The 20,021-nt window shown below is 37.8% G+C and overlaps 1 protein-coding gene across 1 annotated transcript; it reads left to right on the top strand.

Annotated features, from left to right (window-relative positions):
* The first annotated feature begins 2,879 nt into the window (after positions 1 to 2,879).
* On the top strand, positions 2,880 to 4,860 carry LOC106127523 (zinc finger protein SNAI2). The gene is made up of 2 exons (XM_013325610.1): positions 2,880 to 3,217; positions 3,431 to 4,860. The coding sequence occupies exons 1-2, from the start codon at positions 3,055 to 3,057 to the stop codon at positions 4,393 to 4,395; spliced, it is 1,128 nt and encodes a 375-aa protein (XP_013181064.1). The 5' UTR covers positions 2,880 to 3,054; the 3' UTR covers positions 4,396 to 4,860.
* The last annotated feature ends 15,161 nt before the right edge of the window (positions 4,861 to 20,021 follow it).

Below are 20,021 nucleotides of genomic sequence, written 5' to 3'. Positions count from 1 at the left end.
CCATATGCCCTATAATTCTGCGTCATAATTAATATTGTCTAATTTAAAGACAGTTTTTACTATTTTACGTAACGTAAGTCTAACACGAAGGTAAAATTTAAATTCACATTTATATTTACTGTATTTATATTGTTTTATTCACACACAATAAATAATATCAGATGTAAACGTTAAATATTTGTACTGCAATTAAGTAAACATGAAATATGATATAAATTAAGTTTTGTGAATACGCTTGTTTGTTTGTTTACTGTCTATTAATGTGTTTACGTTTCTCACGCGTAAAACAGATAAGGATTCATTCACAGGCATAAATTAACGAAGTACATAATGATCGACGATTTTGTTTATTGTGAAATTGACCAAGGTCGCATTAATCATCATCTTTATTTGATGATACTCATTTTGACCCTTGACACATTTGAAAGTGTTCATGACTCAAGTGTCCAATGACAAAGTACATACTCTTGCGCATGTAATTGTAAATACTGATGTGAGTGAAAAATTGTTAGTCAATCTTAATATAACGTAGATATGCTCATATAAACACGATGAGTTTATGTACTTTTTTCACATTTCTATTTAGTTACATATGATGTATCAAAATTATTTTGTGGCAGGGAGACATTGAATTGTCTTAAGTACAAAAGCAATTTAATGTAAAAGTCCAAAGACTTGAGTGATGTTAAGGGGAAGAAGGGTTTTGCTTTGGTTTGTGAATTTTGCATTGTCCCCGTCCCAACCGGTAGTGTGGGAATGACCAAATTACCCTTGGATCACACCGACCTGTGGGACATAACACTGCTTGCTAAAGAACGGACAAAGAGCGGACTTTGTACTTCCGCGTTAAAAGGGGTTGTAAGCGTATCTCGTCGGCCAAGTTGTTGCGACACTCCCGTAGGTACGAACGGGTTCCGATACTTCCCTGTTAACAAATCGGTAAATTATTATTAGCAAGTTCGCCCGATGAATGGCTTGTTTGTTTTGTTATCGCCGATAACTGTGTGGTCTGCTCTCAGACTGTATGAAGTTACTTTACGACCTCCGAGAAATTTATTATCGTATCTGTTAAATGCTCATTCTAAAATTGATTTAAATACTCATTTATATCAATCACGGCATAGTTGAATGTTGTGTAAGACGCATAACTTTAATAATAGTAGCAGATGACTACTGTATTGAAAAATTAATAAGACAGTAACGCAATGAAATTTTAAAGTCAAATTGCACTGATTATGCAATATCATTTTAAATTATTTTATTACCTGAACAGTAAATTAATATAATAAATACGGCAGCTTAGTTATAATATGGTCAAGGTCAAATTGGAAAAACCTATTATTTTCGCCATACACAGATGCGCTCCGTGTAATTGTGAAAAACGCTATGAAATGTAGACATGTTAAACGGATAATAATTACAGTTTTTTGTTTACAAAGTTTTGATACCATTTATTTTGTTAATAAGCGTATGTTCAGCATTTACCACATTTCATTAAAATATTTACTAGTGACAGTTGTTTTACAAATTTAAAGGCGACTCTATTAAGGTAACCACAAATTCTGAGTATAGTTTAGTGTTTATGTTATTGTAAAGGATTAACATAAAAGTAGTTTCCTAGAAAATTGAACAACCGGAATAATAACAAGGTTATAAAATTTTACAATCGATAACTAGACTAATTCTTCCTCTGCTCCTATTGAGATTTCGAACTTTCAAATTGTTTATTGCGTCTTTTTCAATAACAATATTAGAATTAGTGTTTAGCGTAGACACCATTTTTTTATGATAAAAAACTTTTTACAATAACCAAAGCGTTTTATGTGTGGTCTGATATAATGTAAAGGTTTTTCTGACTTCTATACAGGAAAAAAAATTAAGGATATAAAGAATAAGCAAATTTGAGATTGAATACCACAAAGCATACTACAAGGTTTAAAACTGTTTTTTATGAAGTTAGGTATACTTTATACTATGCTTGTTATTTCAAAATTCAACTAAAATTCTGCCCACCAAGTTATGTAAGTATTGTTGGTTTCTAACAACTTATAAGAAAATACCTACGCTCTAGATAAATTTATAGAGCGCTGCAACAGAGCTCCATGTTTACATTTGAAATAGGAACGGGTATTATCATCAAAAACATAAAAGGAAATCGAAGTCGAAGCTAGAATGAGGACAAGGCCGGGCAGACAGTAAATAGCACCGTCATGTAAACTGTCGACCTGCCTAATTAGTACAAATGTGTCATTGGCGTCTCATATGGCACGCTGGATCAATCAGAGTGCTGACTGATTTATTTAATTTAAAATTACATATGTGAGTAGTTATCAGATGTGGGCAATAATTACGTGAGTTACATCTGCAAAATTACGTTTGATATTTGCCCTTTGTATATGAACATTATTATACTCGAGGAATGATGAGCAAAAATAAAATACTTATGCCAAATGAAAAATAGTCATAAACGCGAGGGATCGGTCTCAAGCTCACAATGCTGACAAGACCGTTTTTACAAAGAAGCATTGCTCGGTTCAAAGGTGTTTAACCTCGACGGTTGCGCAAAAAATTAGATCGCCGGCTGAGAGACGAAGAGGCTGCGACCGGAACGACGGTGAACAAAAGTTGTGTGGTAGTGAAACTGGGCATATTGCAGCAACGGTGAGGCGGCCGGGTGCGGAGGCGCAGGTGCCGGCCGCCGCCCCGCGCCGCGCCGCGCCCACCGGCCGCAGCGCCCCGGCGATTGGGCGCGGCGCACGTGCGCTGCCGGCCCGCGCCACCTGGCCCCAGCCGCGCCGCCGTCGCACCGCACCGCGCTGCGCCCCGGACCGCATAAAAACCCCCGGCCTTCCCTCACCGCGCCATTCCGACTTCCGGACGCCGGCGAGCGCATGCGTACGTCAGTCGCGTCCCGACCGCCGAACCGTTCGTCAACTCCGGCGCATCTTAACATATTATTTGGATTGTTTATACTGTATGTGATAAGTGTTGAACAGTTTACAGACTACAGAACTTTTTTATACGGATTTTGGTGTTTGTGAATAATAGTGCAAGATGCTTGTGGAAGATTCGCAAATGTCTAGTTCACCGATGACCAAGAAATACGCGCACTGTCCGCTGAAGAAGCGGCCGGTGCGGGAGGAGCGGCCGGCGACGCCGCCCACTACGCCGCCGCACCCCGCCCACTTGGCTACACGACTTTATTATGATTATCACTGTAAGTGTAATTAATTAGATTTTTATGAGAAAATTTCAAATACTACTTTAAATATAACATGAACTTAGTTTTTAGCAAAATTAACACTTTCTTGTACGTGTATCATTTATTGCGAGATTTTCTAATTTAATAATATAGTATAAGATTTGATATAGGAATACGGTTATGTCTATTTACATTTGATTTTAACCGTTTTTTTGTTTTTGTTCATAGGTGACATGGAAAATGACGAACCTGAGAATTTAAGCACAAAGCCTGAAGACCTCTCAAAAACTGGAAATTATCCCAGCAAGGCATCGTCACCGATGTCCACGGCCTCCGTGAAAGTGGAACCACGCGAGTGGCAGCAACAGCACCTTGATTACCTGTCGGCGTGTCGCTCACGCCTCGAGCCTACTCCTGCACCGCCGGAGCTCGCGCGCCCTACACCGCAGTACGCCTACCTTCCAACACTCTACACCTACCCTTTCGAAGAACTCTATCCAGCGGCTCCCACAATATCGCCGCCTGCTCACCCACAATTGTATTCTCGCTACTCTCCCGCATCCCCACCTTCTTCCTGCTCACCACCGCCTTGTCCGGAGGACCTCCGTTCTCCGGGCTCGGTTTCCTCTGATTCCGGGGTTTCCGTCTCCGCGCCTCGCAGGCCCCGATACCAATGCCCAGACTGTGCGAAGTCCTATTCGACGTACTCCGGCTTGTCGAAACATCAGCAGTACCACTGTGCCGCCGCTGAAGGGAGCCTCGCCAGGAAATCATTCAGCTGCAAGTTCTGCGCTAAAGTATATACGTCTCTCGGAGCGCTCAAGATGCACATCCGAACCCACACGCTGCCCTGTAAGTGTCACCTGTGCGGAAAGGCGTTCTCGCGGCCGTGGTTGCTGCAGGGACATATTCGCACGCATACGGGAGAGAAACCATTCTCCTGTCACCACTGTCGCCGCGCTTTCGCCGATCGGTCAAACTTGCGAGCTCATCTCCAAACCCATTCGGACGTCAAGAAATACTCGTGCACCGGATGCGGCAAGACGTTCTCTCGCATGTCGCTCCTCAGCAAGCACTTGGAAGGTGGGTGCGGTGCCGCGGGGGCCTCGCCCTACGAGTACCGGCCCGAGGCGCTACCGCAGTCTCACGTACACCAGTCCCTGCCCCCGAACGCGCCGGTGCACGCGTACTGACAAGACTGACCCCGCTGTATATTCGATCTCGTAGTCTAAATAAATTTCTCCCACATACTACAACATCGCTTTAGTTATTAAGATTAAATTATTTTTGTAAATTATACAGAATCAAGACGTGTGTTAATATTTCGTTCGTAAGCCGCAGTGCTGTGTGTCATTAGTTTACTTAGATTAAGATGTAGAGCGTAAGTTATCGTAGGTATTGTAGATAGTTCAGCCGCTTCGAGGCGGAGTCGCTAGTCATGTGGCATTTGCCGAAAAAATCTATTTTTGAATCCTAAGCCATGTACAAAGTGCCTTAATTATAAATGATTAATATATTATTGGAAAATATATAACAGTATGTCATTAGACGCTACTATGTTATAAGATAAGTACATGTTAGTACCTATTTATGAGGCTGTAATATTTATAAAAACTATTGCCGTTTTGCGTTCCTTTCTGTTACCTCCACATGCAGAAAATAAAATATTACCTAACTATGAAATATTTCTTTTCTTTCATTACATTTACCTCAATAAAACCAATTAGCAGCAACACGAGAAGTTATAATTTGTTTACATTGGAATAATAATGGAACTAACATATTTTTTTAAAACAAAATACTCTTAAAATAAAAAATATGACCAGTATGAAATTCCGATGGAAAAACAAGTCGTGTGATAACTCGTTATCATGACTTCTAAATATCTGTCAAAACCATAACAGGAAAATAGTAACTGTATGGTTTTGAATGCTAAAAGAAAATGTTATCAAAAATAATACCCATTGAATCCCAACTGGACTGAGCAAAATTAAATGTTTTTAATCGTTAAGACAAAAATATTTAAAAAGCAAGTATGCAAATAAAAGAAGAAAAGCAAATCTAGGTGTATTATATTATAGAGAGACGACAAAGAAGTTATAGTTATCGTAATATCGTTGAAATAATGTGGGTCGAGCGCTGGGATGTGGGCGCCGGGTCAAATGACTACACGGCCAAAGAACCCAAACACAGGAAGTGTAAGTGTGTCCTTCGCTATTTAATACTACATAAACAGTATTATTATAACATAATACAATTTAATCTTTAATTAAATTAAATAGTTTAAAAAAAGTTGTAAAAAATACTTATAATAATATTGAACGACTTCACCCAGAGTTAGCAGATTAATATTAGTTTACATGTGACAGTGACGTAAATTTGCGAGAAAGTATTGGTATTGACATCGACAAAATTTGTACGGGATTTGTACAGCGCCCCTATCGGTCAGTAAATACACCCAAATATCCCATTCAAATTTTGTCGAAGTCCATACGTACTTTCTCGCAAATTGTAGTGCTAGGTCCACTGATTCCTTATCCGCTTTGATCCAGAACCACAACTAACTATTACCTTATTATAAAAAGTTGTTGAGCTCGATATTATATGAATTTTTTTAAGTAAAATCTTGTTAAAGTTTAATTATAAAATCTAATTAGTGAGCACTACATTTTTATAACAAATTGTATATCGTAATACTCCATTACAAGTAATATTATAATATATTATAGTTTATAGCGCAACTTTAATGTTAGCGCCAAGACACTCAATTACGAGATCTGTCAAATGCTTTGTACGGGTCAAACATTGTTTTCGATTGCAAATCAAATTGTTAAACAATTCTACTGCAGCGTAGACTGCACCGGCCGCTGACTCATGCCCAAACTAAATTATAACAAGGATTTTGAACACAAATTACCTTTACATTGGTAATCATATCTCACATATATTATGATTTCTGACCAGTTATAGCAATAGACAATGGAAAATTGTATAATACGAAAAACACGTTTATATATACGATAATAAATTAAGTTCATAGCTATTTACTTTTTTATAATAAATAAATTATTATTTTAATTTACTTCGATTTATTTTCTCGGTTTTAAAAAAGACCTTAGTTGCAAGAAATTTTAGTTTTGAAAGGATGAAAACTTGTCTTGTAAGGATTCTGTGCGATAGCATAAATATTTTCACATAACATACTTATTCTCATTACTTATTGTACGTCCCTAGTATATTCATTTCCCATTTGTGAATGTAGTATGTAGGTACTCCTATTGTTAGAATTATTCGTGTCTCGTTATACACTGTCAAAATGTTTGAGAGGGCCTTAGCGGGAGCAAGAGCGTGCAACGGTTGTGTTCTTTTAACGTATCGTTTTAAAATCGGCAGTAAACTGTATCATATAATCAGATATTTCCATTACCTAACCGCCGAACGACGATAGCATCTTAATTTGAAACATTTCGATTAAAGCTGGTCCACAATAGTTGCGGAGATATCGCGACTTGCGAGAAGCGTGCACTTGCCTGACAGGGTCATAGGTTAATATTAAAACGATGCTTATCATATTGGACAACTTTTCTTGTCACTGACATTATTTCAAATTATGATATCGTTTAGAACATTTGTAGTAGTTTGTTCGACTTATTGATCGTTTTAGATCCATATTTTAATCCAAAAATAGATAAAAGAAATTACATACATTTTTATAGTAAAACTAAAAATAACTTTACGCTAAGGTGCCATTTTATAGGCTTTTTAAAAAAAAATTAAAGGTGTCAAATTACAATAAACCATGATGATGTCTAGTTCAAAATAAAGTTTAAACGCTTTACAATATCTGCGTTTTAACATACTTAAGTTCTAAGTAGACTGCGTGGCAATCTGTTGCGTTTCTTTTTATTCTAATAGGTATGGAAAACTAAATAGTTTATCCATACTTATTCATGTTCAACTAGAATTTTTTCGTTTAAATTTCATGCTTGTGTAAATGTTTTATAGGAAATGTTCGTTTATTTTGTTTTAAAAGTGTCTCGAACGGCGGATTTCTTACGATGGAATCCAATTTGATTTAAATCAATAAGCTTTCATTGCACTAACAATATCCTCATCAATCATTCTCTTGACATTTGCCTACTATAATTGAACTAATCCGTTACATTGAGATCTTTGCTGTCTTTGTCAACCATCAATACAACGTGAATGAACAAGGAGACTTTCTACCTATTTGAATTATTTACCTTTTAACTTTTATGGTACGTTAACAACCTTAACTATATAAATCTGTCATCATCACAGAATTGCCCTTTGATACAAAATTTCAATGGGTTTTATTGCCTCGCAAATGAATTCATGACATAGGCAACGAGCGGCGGACGCGGAAGGTGCGTGTGCCGAGATTATACCGGCTAATGTATGCGTTAACAGACAGGGAATATCCACATCAGCCTACACGAGTGCCAATTAGAAGCAGGCGGCGCGAGGTGATTGGCGACGGGCGGCGACGTGCGGAGAGCGGGGCGCGCGCGCGCGTGCGGCCAATACCACGCACTCTCATTAATTAATTCAGTTCCTATTTGCATCGTGATAATCTAATCCGAGATTGAACGTCGATATGCAATACCAATTAGAGTTCACACTTAATAGTCTAATAGAACTTTGAACTTTTCTATTACGTATCGTCGATCGCCTTCGAGATAACGATGGCGCATTTCGACACTAATTTGACCTCGTTTTAAAGACTTATTGTTTAATTTAATTTTTGTCTGTCTCAAGATGATTTCTTGGCTTGGATGAAGGTAACATAGCGAATTGGAAATTAAAATCAAGGTGTGAAGACAGAGTCGTTTTATTTTAACATAAAAGTTGTGAGAGAAGCCCAGGGTATGAGAGTATCTAGATGCGTGTAGATACAGGTCCGGCGGCGGCAGTGGAACCAGCCGGGCCGGGCGCGGACGATAAGCATGATTTGTAACGTCGCACGTCGGCGCGTGCGCACAAATAAACGTTATTTCAAAGCGCACCTTTCAATAAATTACCTAACCCACTCTTGATATGACAATCTTAAAATTTATTATGTTTGCAGATTTAATACTTTTTTGCTTTTATGAATTTGCGATGAGTTATAGATAAGAAATCGTTAAAGTATTGTCGATCAGGAAACCTGATGGTGAAATTTTAATTAAAACTACCAGGAAGACTATATTTTTATATTTCATTTATTTTAAAATTAAGAAACTTTTTCACTTATAGATGCTTAATATAACTACCTAAACTGTTTTTTGTATTTCATACATATTTTGAGTAAATAAATTTAAGTAACAAGAAGAAAATCAGGTAACAATTTCTGTCATATTTGTAAACGAAAGTTGAGTATCATATAAATCATATTCAGGACTTAACATATGAAAGTTATTACGATAGAAAGCGTTATGCTAAAGTGCGGTAGTTCCTTGAAAGCGTTAATGAGAATCAGTAACAGTACATTGGTAAGTGATCGCGCTGAGGCCGACGCCGAGGCGACTGTCGCGCGCACTAATTACGCGGCTCAATATGAGTACATCGTGATATGCGGATCCGCACCACGATTCTCTGACAACTTGTAACACAATACCATCAGGCGCTCAACCCAATGACATTCATGCTAATATATTGCTACAAGCCTTTTTAATTGATATGAAATGAAAGGATGTTTTCACGTGTATCTTTACGTTCTTGTTTATGTTAATGATAATTTCACAAACACGTTCTGTATGTGTGCTTTATACTGTATATATTTAAATTTTAATACTATTTGAGTAGTACTTTCCTGTTAAAATTGTTACGTATAGAGTCATTTGAACTAAAAACAAACTAATATCGTAAATTTGCATTCAATGGAATTCAATAAATAACAGTACTTGGTAAAATATTAAATAAGGGATATTCACTGCAGATATTTAAAGCTTTGTTTGTGGACATAAACGTTGTTTGTCGAGAAAGCCTTCATAGTAATGGGTAGTTATAGCAGCGTAGAGCGACGGCATCAATCGAATGCGGTGCGATTGCGGCACGGCGCGGTGCGTCGGCCGCGCGATAAATCCCCAGATCCCGTGCCAATGCTGCGACTACGAGACTGTAAGGTATGGCGCCTTTGCCGTGTGGGCGGCACACGACGCGCTTCGACGCCTGTGAAGAGATTATTCTCTGGTAGCGATTCCTCTCCCTGCCTCCACAAACTTACGCTTTAATTCTATAAAGCTTTCACCATGACAACACGAAATATCTCTATACTAAAATTTACAAGGAAAGCTACAACAAGTATGCAAGTATATATTTTGTTTCACTTAAGTATTCTTTCAATTTAAATTAAAGTATACTATGTCAGTTAAAGAATTGGACTATTATTGAATTAGATTTAATTATCTTTAGTCCGTTGCGTATTGAATTAATTCATACAAAAGACATCAACGAGCGTTCGCCTACGTAAAACAAGGGCGTACGTCTAATAAAAGAAAAAGCATGGCGATTAAATTATATGTTTATGGGTTCGCATCCATAGTTTTAAGTCTTTTAAATTAGATCTTTGTTCCTGTGGCGTCGTATGTTATGATGTGTATATTTTATGGCTGCTCTATAACGACTTCATTATAAGTATAAAAGAGAACATAAATTGCACGGAGCTCTGTTTGTTCGTAAATGAGAATATGAAATCATTAGTGTAGCACGCTGTGTTAGCAAAGCATATAGTTGTACCTGTTGCGTTCCCTATAAAACTTATTTATGATCATATAAAATAGGTTCAAAAATTTGACAAATAATAACAACAGTCCTACAATTTATTTTATATGTTATCAATATTGAAACGTATCAATATATTTATGAAAGTATTTTCAATTTAAGTAATTTTTTACATCAATTACATAAAAGTACATTTAAAGTTTTTAACATAATCGAAGCAGGTACAGTTATGCGTGCCGTATCGTTTAAACATAAAATAAGACATACAATTTTAATTAGTAAAAAGATAAAGTAACTCTCACGAGACGTTCGTACAAATAAATTGAATGGCGACAAACATCGTAACACTTAATGATTTAAGATATCGTAAAGATATTGTTTGTCGGAGGTACGAGTACGAGGCGAAGAGGTCGCAGCCGTTTCCCGGTCGGGAGAGAGGGCGCGGGCGTTAATACTTCGCTCGGTATAAAAATTAACCGCTGCATAACGGTGAGGGCGTAGGCGTGCGCCCGGGTCCCCGTCACTCCGATACTCCGCGACCCTCACCTCCGACATCTCCTCTCAGATATTTGTATATGATAGTTATCCTACTCGAACTATGCAAACTTTCTTCTAAAATCGCTTAAATAATATCCCATCTCAATACTTTATTATCAAGCGATACAACTTCAATAATAATTATCAATTTTATAAGTCAGATGTCGATACAAAGTTTACGTATAAGAAAGTTAAACATTAATGGTAAATTCCGTTTTACTTTCCTTTCGCGTAATGTATCGAGAGGGTTATAAAAATCTTAATCATGTCAATTAAATCGCCACAACTAAGAGATGAGATCGTTACGCGTATGTTTATAAGGAGAAATCGACGCGGAGATATACTCTCGTTTATGATCGTCATTCGTTAAAGCTTACTACGACAAAATCTGTATCAATCGACGTAATAAATGCAATCACAATGTATTAAATGGCAATAATAGCAGGTGAAATCACAACAGGTCCGGGTCTCGGGTCGTCGGCCGTAAATTAAATACGGCAACCGTGCATTTGCGCTGCCGTCGCCGCGTAGTCGCAGCGTCATCGCCGTGTCTCCCCCGCGACTACTCCTGCTATCACATTTGCAATTTTTGAGCCAATCTTCTATTTACCCTTCCTAACCGCATATTACTTTTCCGTTACTAATCTTGGATATGTTCATAAATATAAAGAAAAATGTATGAATTTAAACGAAACTTCCTTTTTTCCCATTTTGTCAAAGGCGAAACTACGTATTATGTATATTAGTGATCATACAAATCCGATATTATGAACAACATTTCTACAATTCAATTTGTTTTAAACTTTTGAAATTCTAATATCGCGGCTGTTACATAACACGTAACATGTGACGTGTAACGCACGATATAAAAAGCTTATCTGCAAAATCATCCAATATACACATAATAATGTTCACCACATGCCACAATTAGTATTAGCTGGAGGTCGGCTCCTCTTCTTTTTAATTACAGGGCAATGTTAATGTGATTATTTTGTCTTATCTTTGTTTGGGTCCATCTGTCGTGCACATGACGGTTAGAAGGATGTTAGGACGAGTACGAATATTGTAAAAAGTGGTAATGTCACGGTGATAGGGGTAGAGGGTGTGAGGCGGCGGAGCGTGGCGGCCGCCGGTCAGCGCCACGCGCCAAGTCCACGCGCCCATGCGCCGGCGCGTGCTCTGTATAAATGTCATATTTTAACATCACAAAATATGCCATGTGTCATCTATTATACATAATGTCTGGATTATAATTAAAAACATAAGCGAGCAAAAGTAAATTTGACATGAAAATAGACATTCTAACTATAATTACTCATTTCCCCGATTGACTCTAATCCACGCACACATAGGAACACTACAAATCGAAAGATTACTCAATCGTTGTTATCAGTGAAGGCGCCTGAGCAAAATGTTGAATACTAATTTATACTACAAATACATGCTGTTTACAAGAAAAAAACACATAAATTAAATTTTATTATTCGTTTTTAAGAGAAATGTGGAGTGATATAAAAGCACTAGGCCTAAAATGTTACGTAATGTCGCGGTCTCTAATGATAACCTTTTCCTGTAGCCGCGTAGGCGATCTAGTTGTTTGTTCGCTGTGGCTGCGGCCACCCAGTGTGCCGATATTATCCTCAATATTTTCGTATCTCCCACTGGGCTTATGCTCACAGCGTCTGTGGGATTCTTTTATTGCTTTTTAATAATCGTATTCATTGATGTAAACACAGGTAACTGTTACATAAAGTATTAATATATTAAAATTCCTAAATGTAATGTGACGGGACAACTTCAATAATCTAAAGAGTTTTTACATTTATTTGAAATTACAATTATTATTGACCGTTTGAAGTACTTAAGATCAGTAGTTAATTGAAAATACACAAATAATATGATATATAGTAATGTAGACGCGTAGATTTTAACTAATATTTTAACATTTACTTATTGAATTTGTCGCCTTAGGAGTAGATGTTGTTTTTGTAAAACTTAACGTTCTAAATTTACATTTAATTTTTTTTTAATGAAATTTTAACATGCTTAAAACATATGTATTTTTAAAATGTATTTGTAAGAAGTGTGGTATATTTGCACGAGGTGGTCATAGCAACAGCACATCGGTTCGGTGGCGGCGTCAGGTGCGCCTTCACGGTCCGTGGTCGAGGCACGAGGCGCGAGGCAAGTGGGCGCCGCGAGCCGCGGACCGCGAGCTGTGTGCTGTGTGCTGCGAGCCGTGAGCCGGCAGTTGGTGGTGCACGCGCGACGCATGCGACAGGTGGACGTCACGCGCCGTTACATCGCCTTCCTACACCTCAGTACTCTCTATGATAATTGATCATTAATCATAACTAGCAAAACATCACTATTGTACTGTTTACTTCTCCGGACGTCAACGGGCTTGCGACCAATCGGTTAAAAGTTCAAAGGAACGGCCAATCAAAGAAAAACTAATTTCATCGAGTTTAAAATATATAAAAGTTTTTTGAACTTATTATATTTATCACTGTATGACCGTGAGCATTTGCTCTATCACATTGTGAATTAATATGATTTAATAGCACTTGGTGGTGCAAGTAAAAGTGGATGGCACCAGACGTGTAAAGTTGCCCGTGAGATTGATTGACCAAATCAGAGATGGTGTAGCTGTCCCCTTGCATCAAATAGGTAGAAACTAGGGAGGAGTGGCGGTGGCTCGTGAAGCAGGTCACCGATACGTGATGATCACGATCAGTCTGAAAACAGCGACGCAGAAGAAGAATAGCTTTTACTTACCATTTAACAAAATTAACACGTCGTGATATTTTCAACTCATTATATGCAAATTTAAAAAGAATCTTTAATCGACCATTAAACGTGAAAAGCTTCTGTCACAGAAATATTTTAAATTTGGTCAGTTCGGAAAGTAAGATATGTCACCGATTGGATCAATTATAAGTTCTTTTGACAAGTGCATTTACGTGGAGCGTTTCGGCGATTTGATGGCAGGCGTTATCAATCAAGTGGCGCTGCGCACGCCAGAAGGAGACTACTGCGAGCTGCGACCTCACGCACTTACAATTTACAGCTTTATCACCCGTTATTATTCATAATAACACACCGCGCCGCGACAACGCATTAACCTCATCAAAATTCACCACTTTTTTAATTATATTGCAATTTCATAAGCTAAAATCGAACAATCAGTAAATGATTTTAATCGAACCTTTGGCAAAAAACATCTCAAATATATTTTACCGTCTCAATGTAATGGACTTGAACATAAATCATTAAAAAAGAAAACAGTAAAATGCTTAGCGCATCTCCGATCTTCAGATTAAGATCTCGCCTGTTTGCAAAGATTTTGAATTTTTGGCAAGCCGGATGATATTTAAAACTCATTACATCACCGTTATGGGTCGATAACAGCGTGAAATTTGGTAATTGGTAATGTTGTGGTGAGACCTAAATCTTTAAAATGCGAGATAAACTTCGAAAATTCTTTCCATTATTTTTATTTCACAGACCTTCGCCTGACATATACGGCCCCAAATCTCGCATTTTAATAAAGCAATATTCCAAAAAATATACAGATACGCTATAAACAATCGTGAAAAATGCACGCCAGTGAGTTATTATTAATCATAAATGTGAGTACAATGTCACATTGGTATTTTATGAGAATCAGTGTCGTGCGTCAGTGTCCATTACGCGGTAATCGATCATTATGCACGGACAAGTTTCAATCTGCGTTTGACTCGCTTTTGGCCAGGCGAGGCTTTCGACACGGCCGCAATCAATATCGCAGATAAACGCGATAAGATCCGGCGGAGCCGCGCCGCACCCTCCCCCCGCTGCAACCCCTCCACGCCGTCACCAAGCTCAGCAGCCGACGTGTTCATCGCAACGTGTTTAACTATCATCACAAGAATTTACTTATGTAAAAGAATTTATCAGACTTATAGTAGGCTTAGCTTTCAAAAGAATAACATTCTAAGTCCCCTGAGGTAGATACGTAGAGTGAGTGCATGTCATAAGCGCGTGCGCAGTGTTATGTGAAGTGCTCTTAACAACTTAAGTGTTGAAGTGCCGGAGTGGAATCATTTATTATTTTATCTCATGATTGAATCTTGTTTTTGATTTGCTTCTCGGAACGCGCCAGATTTTTATGTTTTACAATGAAATATATTAATGATTATTTTCAAGTTAAAGTCAACAAACTAAAATCCATTCCATGCACTAAATGCGTATGTAATAGTAATGTTGTAATTAAATAGTTTAATTAATGAACGTTTTTGCATTATGTAACATTCATAAAGAAGCTTTCACATAATCCTAACTATAACTCTTTAAACATTATACAACAGTGACACATGTTGAAGACTACAAATGCGGCGTTCCTAATAAGTCCATAATATCAGGTAACTCGCGCCATTTATGGTATTGAATGGATTCATTAGGTGTATTTGTATACTTGAGCTATTAAATATGCACTTCAATGACCCCAGAGCGAGTGCGTGATAAGTAATAGATGGACCTCACGCCGCTTGCTTGTCGTTTATGTGTAAGCGGGCATGCGGGCACAGGTGCTCGGGGCTCAGCGCAGGTAGTCTGCCCAGCTAACTGCTGCGACTGCTCCCACCTGTGATTAGATATACTGACCAACATTCCAAACCATAATATCAGACAAAACTACGACAAGTTGAATAGTTTTTAGCACAATTAAGTTGTAACTATATCAAAATGGCAACATGGAATAGCCTAAACTGACCTTTCGTCAAACGCCAATCTACGCTCGAAGCGATAATTACCCACCTTAAATAACAAAGTGAAATGTTGTTTGATGTCGATTAGTAATGGAAACTATCCATTAATGAGCGACATGAGACGGCCGCTATCGTCCGCCATAAGTTACACGAGCATTAGTGAGCTGGGAACTAATTGCGAAGGCGGGCCAATTTCCCAGCCACAGCCACCAGTACCGTACCAATTAATACTTGCGAAGAAATCCACGAGATCGAAATCCGAGAGATCCTTTCCCGGATTAAAACTTCGAGAAAATTGAAAAATCTTAACAGATTTGAGTTTTTATTGAAAGGTTAACAGTCTATTTTAATTAAACTGATAAGGGTCGCCCTATTAATTTCTATAAGATTATATATATTCATCGTTAAAATCAATATTTAATGAAAAGCTTATTACTAAACACTGCACTACTCGATTCGTCATGTGATCAAGGATGAGCTTGTCTCTATTACCGGAAACTCATTAGTACAAAATTAATAGAATCGAACTGCGTTTAATTAAAGATAGTAAAGATAAGTAAATTGCTACATTAAAAAAACAACCGTATGCGTTCAAAAGCGATAACCAAATAAACATAACAAAAAACAGGAACTGAGGTGATGAGATGACTTGACACATCGTTCGAGATTACAACAGGTCCTTTTTTCTCGCCTGTTATTCTATTGTTTTGTCGGCATAACATTTTAACTTGTTTTTGCAACACAAAAAAGCAATATTGCACCATATGGGGTCATATCTTTTGAAATGCTCTCTTAATGACAATGTAACGAAAACATATGGCCAATTAATTTCTGCTAGCTCCGCTAAACGAATGCCAACGGAGCAGTTTTAAAAGGTGTTATAAAACGTTAGATCACCGCGCGCCCGGCTCGTGGCAAACTACGAAATTGGATTTTTTTGTTGTAACTATTTATGACGATGAACTCACTTATAAAACACTTAATTTATAATTATTAACAACGTCGTTGGTTCGCAATTTTATTTGCATATCACCTTCGCGATGCCGTTTTAATTACATTAAATAACTACTCTCGATCCAAATAAAACAAATAAAACGCCCGCATTTCAAGAACACGGCGCCTTATTTCAATCCGATTGCGTCGACGGACGTTACAACAATTGATTCAAGATCGGACATCATTTTATAACGTCTTTATATTGGGATATCGTTCAATTTACAACGACTATGTTGGAACATATTTTAGGTGCGATTTAATCAGATTTGTTTAGTTGCTTCCCTGTGTTTGTGAGCTCGACTGAATGTGCGTGGTAAGTCACAACCTGCTCGAAGCGAGTTTCTCGGCGTGTCGAGGCGACCATCTGGTGGGCGAGAGCTTATTTTTTTATTTTCCAAACGTGTCGTCTTGGATTCTTGTTTTTTGCATTGGCTGGCGCTCGCTTCTTTTATTTTTTATATTTTGCCAAGTTGCAGTTAACAGGTGGCTGGCCGAGTGCAGGTGGGACCTGAGATTTTAACGCGGTGAGTTTAACCTCGCTGTTAAAAGACTCGCTCGCTTCCTATTTCGATACTAATTAATCGTTTATTTGTTGTGCTTACAAGAAAGCGAACGCTTTTTGATTAAAACAAATTTATTTAAGTACTTTTCTTCGCGAACTTATTCGACTGTCTCGATGATGATGATGATGAAATCAAATTCATAACATGGTTAAGGCTGCGTCTTACGGTTATTTAAATATGCCAAAGATTTCTTTTTATTAGAAAATAGCGCCATTATCATAACTGATCATCATTATGGCTAGCATTTTAATAGTTAAAGCATCAATAAAATCTGTAATATACTTAGCATTTTTTAGTATTATAGTAGTTATTTAATATACACACAAAATACGGGGTAGTTGTGGAATAGCGGAAACCGTAGTTACTGCAATAAGTTTTCCTATCATAATATTAGCAAAAAGGTGACCTCTCAAAAGGGTAAAACGTTCATGAATTCGTTTTGTACTAAAACAGAAAGAGGTAGCATTCTCAGATTACGATATGACGTGGTCATAACAAAGTCGGTGGTCCTTCGTGCTGCGACCATGATCACTATGCGCTGCCTTTCTGTACTTTATTCTTATTTCTTTTAATTTTATATAGGAAACAAGTTTACATCAAGCAAGATGGAATACATCAGACATTATAATTATTTTCGTAATCAAACCGTCATACATTTGTATTTGTGAAGATGATATTCGGAGAGAATAACGGATATTGTACCACCGAAGCATATAAATATTTATTTGTTTTATTGTGAAAGATAATTGGTAATTTTTACGATACAACCACTCGAGAAAGGCAGGCATCCAGTTGTTTTAATATTGAAAACTTGACTTAAGTTTTACATCTTGGTACTTTTAATATTTAATTATTAGTATGATAGCAGCTAGCAGTGTCATTGTCGAATATGTTTACCTTGTAGTGTTAAATGAATACATAGCGAATAATTAACGTTAGGATAATGAGCTACTACAAAATTCTAATGATAAATTTATATTTTAAATAAACCACACAGAAGACAGGCGTGAAGTGGAAGCAATTCCGTCTGATGAGTGTGCGTCCCAGAGGCCTAATTTAGTCCTAAGTTAGCCCACCCTTTTTCTTATAAGGAAAGGATGGGAAGTGGAAGTGGACTTTCCGGATGAGAGGATGCATGGAAATGTTTTCTTTCTGTGCATCCTCTCCTCCGTCGATTAAAGGTAGGCAACGCATATGCAATTGTGTATGTCTATGGGCAACGGTCACTTCGCTATTTCAGCGATTTAAGGTGGCCGCTCGTTTGCCACCTTATGATATAAAAAAAATTGAATCATCAAGTAATAAACATGAAATAAAAATCTAGACATGTATCAAAACCGTGACACAAAACTTATTCAACATAGTATTAAGCATTTTACTTTAATAGCTTTACAAATATTAGTAGCTTATACAAGTGGTTGAAAAATTGTAGGCATTACAACGCGCACATTGTATGGTCTCGAAGACCGTTAGACTACAGATCACGACTCGTCGGATTATTCGAGAGCACAAAGAGAGCGAACGCCGAGTCGGACACAATCACTCATAGCCTGGCGTTTGTCATAGACCCGCGACAACGGGACGACGACGACGCGGCGACAACGCAACTAAGGCGCTGCGATAGTGCGGCTGTGATGCGGCCACAAGCGTCCATCACCCGCCGACACGCTTTGTCACAGCTCCGATTTGTAACTGCTGATAGCTAGCGCCGATCCCCTGACCAACATAAACTAAACATAAGACAGAAACATAAACGATTTGATAAACTTGACGTGTCTAGCGACGTCACTATCCACTTTATATAAATAACAATCCGAGTTATTTTAGTAGACATACAATTACTTTATCAAAAAGTAGAACAGAGTAGAATGAAACAATGAATGAATTTCTGTTCGTTTTTTATAAATACTTCCATTGATATCTAAGTACAAAATAGCACGTAATATCTACGTTCTGACTCATTGGCATAGGAAAGTAATCAAAATCAGAAAATCCATATTTCTAAAGCGAGTTGGAAAACAACTGCTAAGTATAGTTTTCCATGAAGTGAGAACGACGCAAACTGTTTTCTTATATCCCGTATTGAAGGCATCTCATCAAAGTTCCGTGCCAAAAACGTTTGCATTGTATTGCAACATAACCCCATAAGTAAAACACCGTAAGGCTAATGAAGTTAAAGAAAAAGTAGGTTTATTGTATTGACTGATCACCTGATAATTATTACAGAAACTTTCTACGGGTGTAATTGCTGGATTGTTCGCGAAAAGGTTGTAAAATCGTTCACCCATAAACTGTAATATAGGTTAAGACGGAGTCTCTTAAAAATCATTCAAAGTACCGTAATCCCGTTCTTTTATTTTGCAATTTCTTCTTACCACCAATTTTGAGCAGTCGTTCAACATTTTAGGGCTCGTTTTATGGTCTCGAGTCTGATGAACATCCTCCGGTTTTATTTCGTGTTGCGACGTTTCGGCTTCGGCGAACACACATAAATCGCGTCACGATTTGTCCGTAACTGTTCTCATTATACGCGTGCCGTGTTCCACATTCGCTATGTTGGATAAACAATCACATTTGCTGCTCTTATCTACCGGTCCATAGACAAATTTGGACATTGTTTTTTGCTTCGATTGGCATTTTTCATTATAGTCTTTCAGTTGTTCATTTTTGCTGATCTTGAATAGTAATTGTAAAATGCTTTTTCAACATTATCTTGTTCCTTGTAATTAATGGTAAGTTGTATTTGAAAAAACTAATCTTTATGACCAATGATTCGCCTATCTTGAGCCACATCTCAATTTTATTTTAAAACGTTTGTAGACTTCTAGTCAGATGGATGGAAGGAGGACGATGGAGGATATAATGTTGTTATGGAGTTTTTTGCCTATGTGTATAAGTGAGCGGGCACGGGCGGCCGAGAGCGGCGGAGGGCGGAGCACGGGAGCTGCGCGCCCACGCCGCCGCCGCCGCGCCGCGTGTCCGTGTCAACGCCGCCACGTATGACGGCTTAAATATCTTACTTTCACAATTGTAATAAGCAAACGTCAAGAACTCATCATATTCAACAACAATAAGGCACGTGTCTCGCCTCTTTGTACCCAATTTTCTTTGCACCGTCTTAAATTAATCCAAGGATTTAAGCGTGACGTTTTCGTGTCAGACGATCGCTGCGCAACTTTGTGTCATCTGCCCAACATTTCGTTCATATTTTTTAAAGTACACAATGAATCAACGATCTCAAGATTAAGAAAA

This window comes from Papilio xuthus, unplaced genomic scaffold, assembly GCF_000836235.2.
Source record: "Papilio xuthus unplaced genomic scaffold, Pxut_1.1 DF824655.1, whole genome shotgun sequence".
Taxonomy (NCBI): Eukaryota; Metazoa; Arthropoda; class Insecta; order Lepidoptera; family Papilionidae; genus Papilio; species Papilio xuthus.
Note: the sequence above shows the minus strand (reverse complement) of the source record. Positions and strands in the feature narration are given on the sequence as shown.

Bases quoted from the DNA above. Each gene is read 5' to 3' on its own strand.
- LOC106127523 (XM_013325610.1), top strand. From the start codon at position 3,055: ATGCTTGTGGAAGATTCGCAAATGTCTAGTTCACCGATGACCAAGAAA. The intron at 3,218-3,430 runs GTAAGTGTAATT...TTTTGTTCATAG, and splicing joins ACTTTATTATGATTATCACT to GTGACATGGAAAATGACGAA.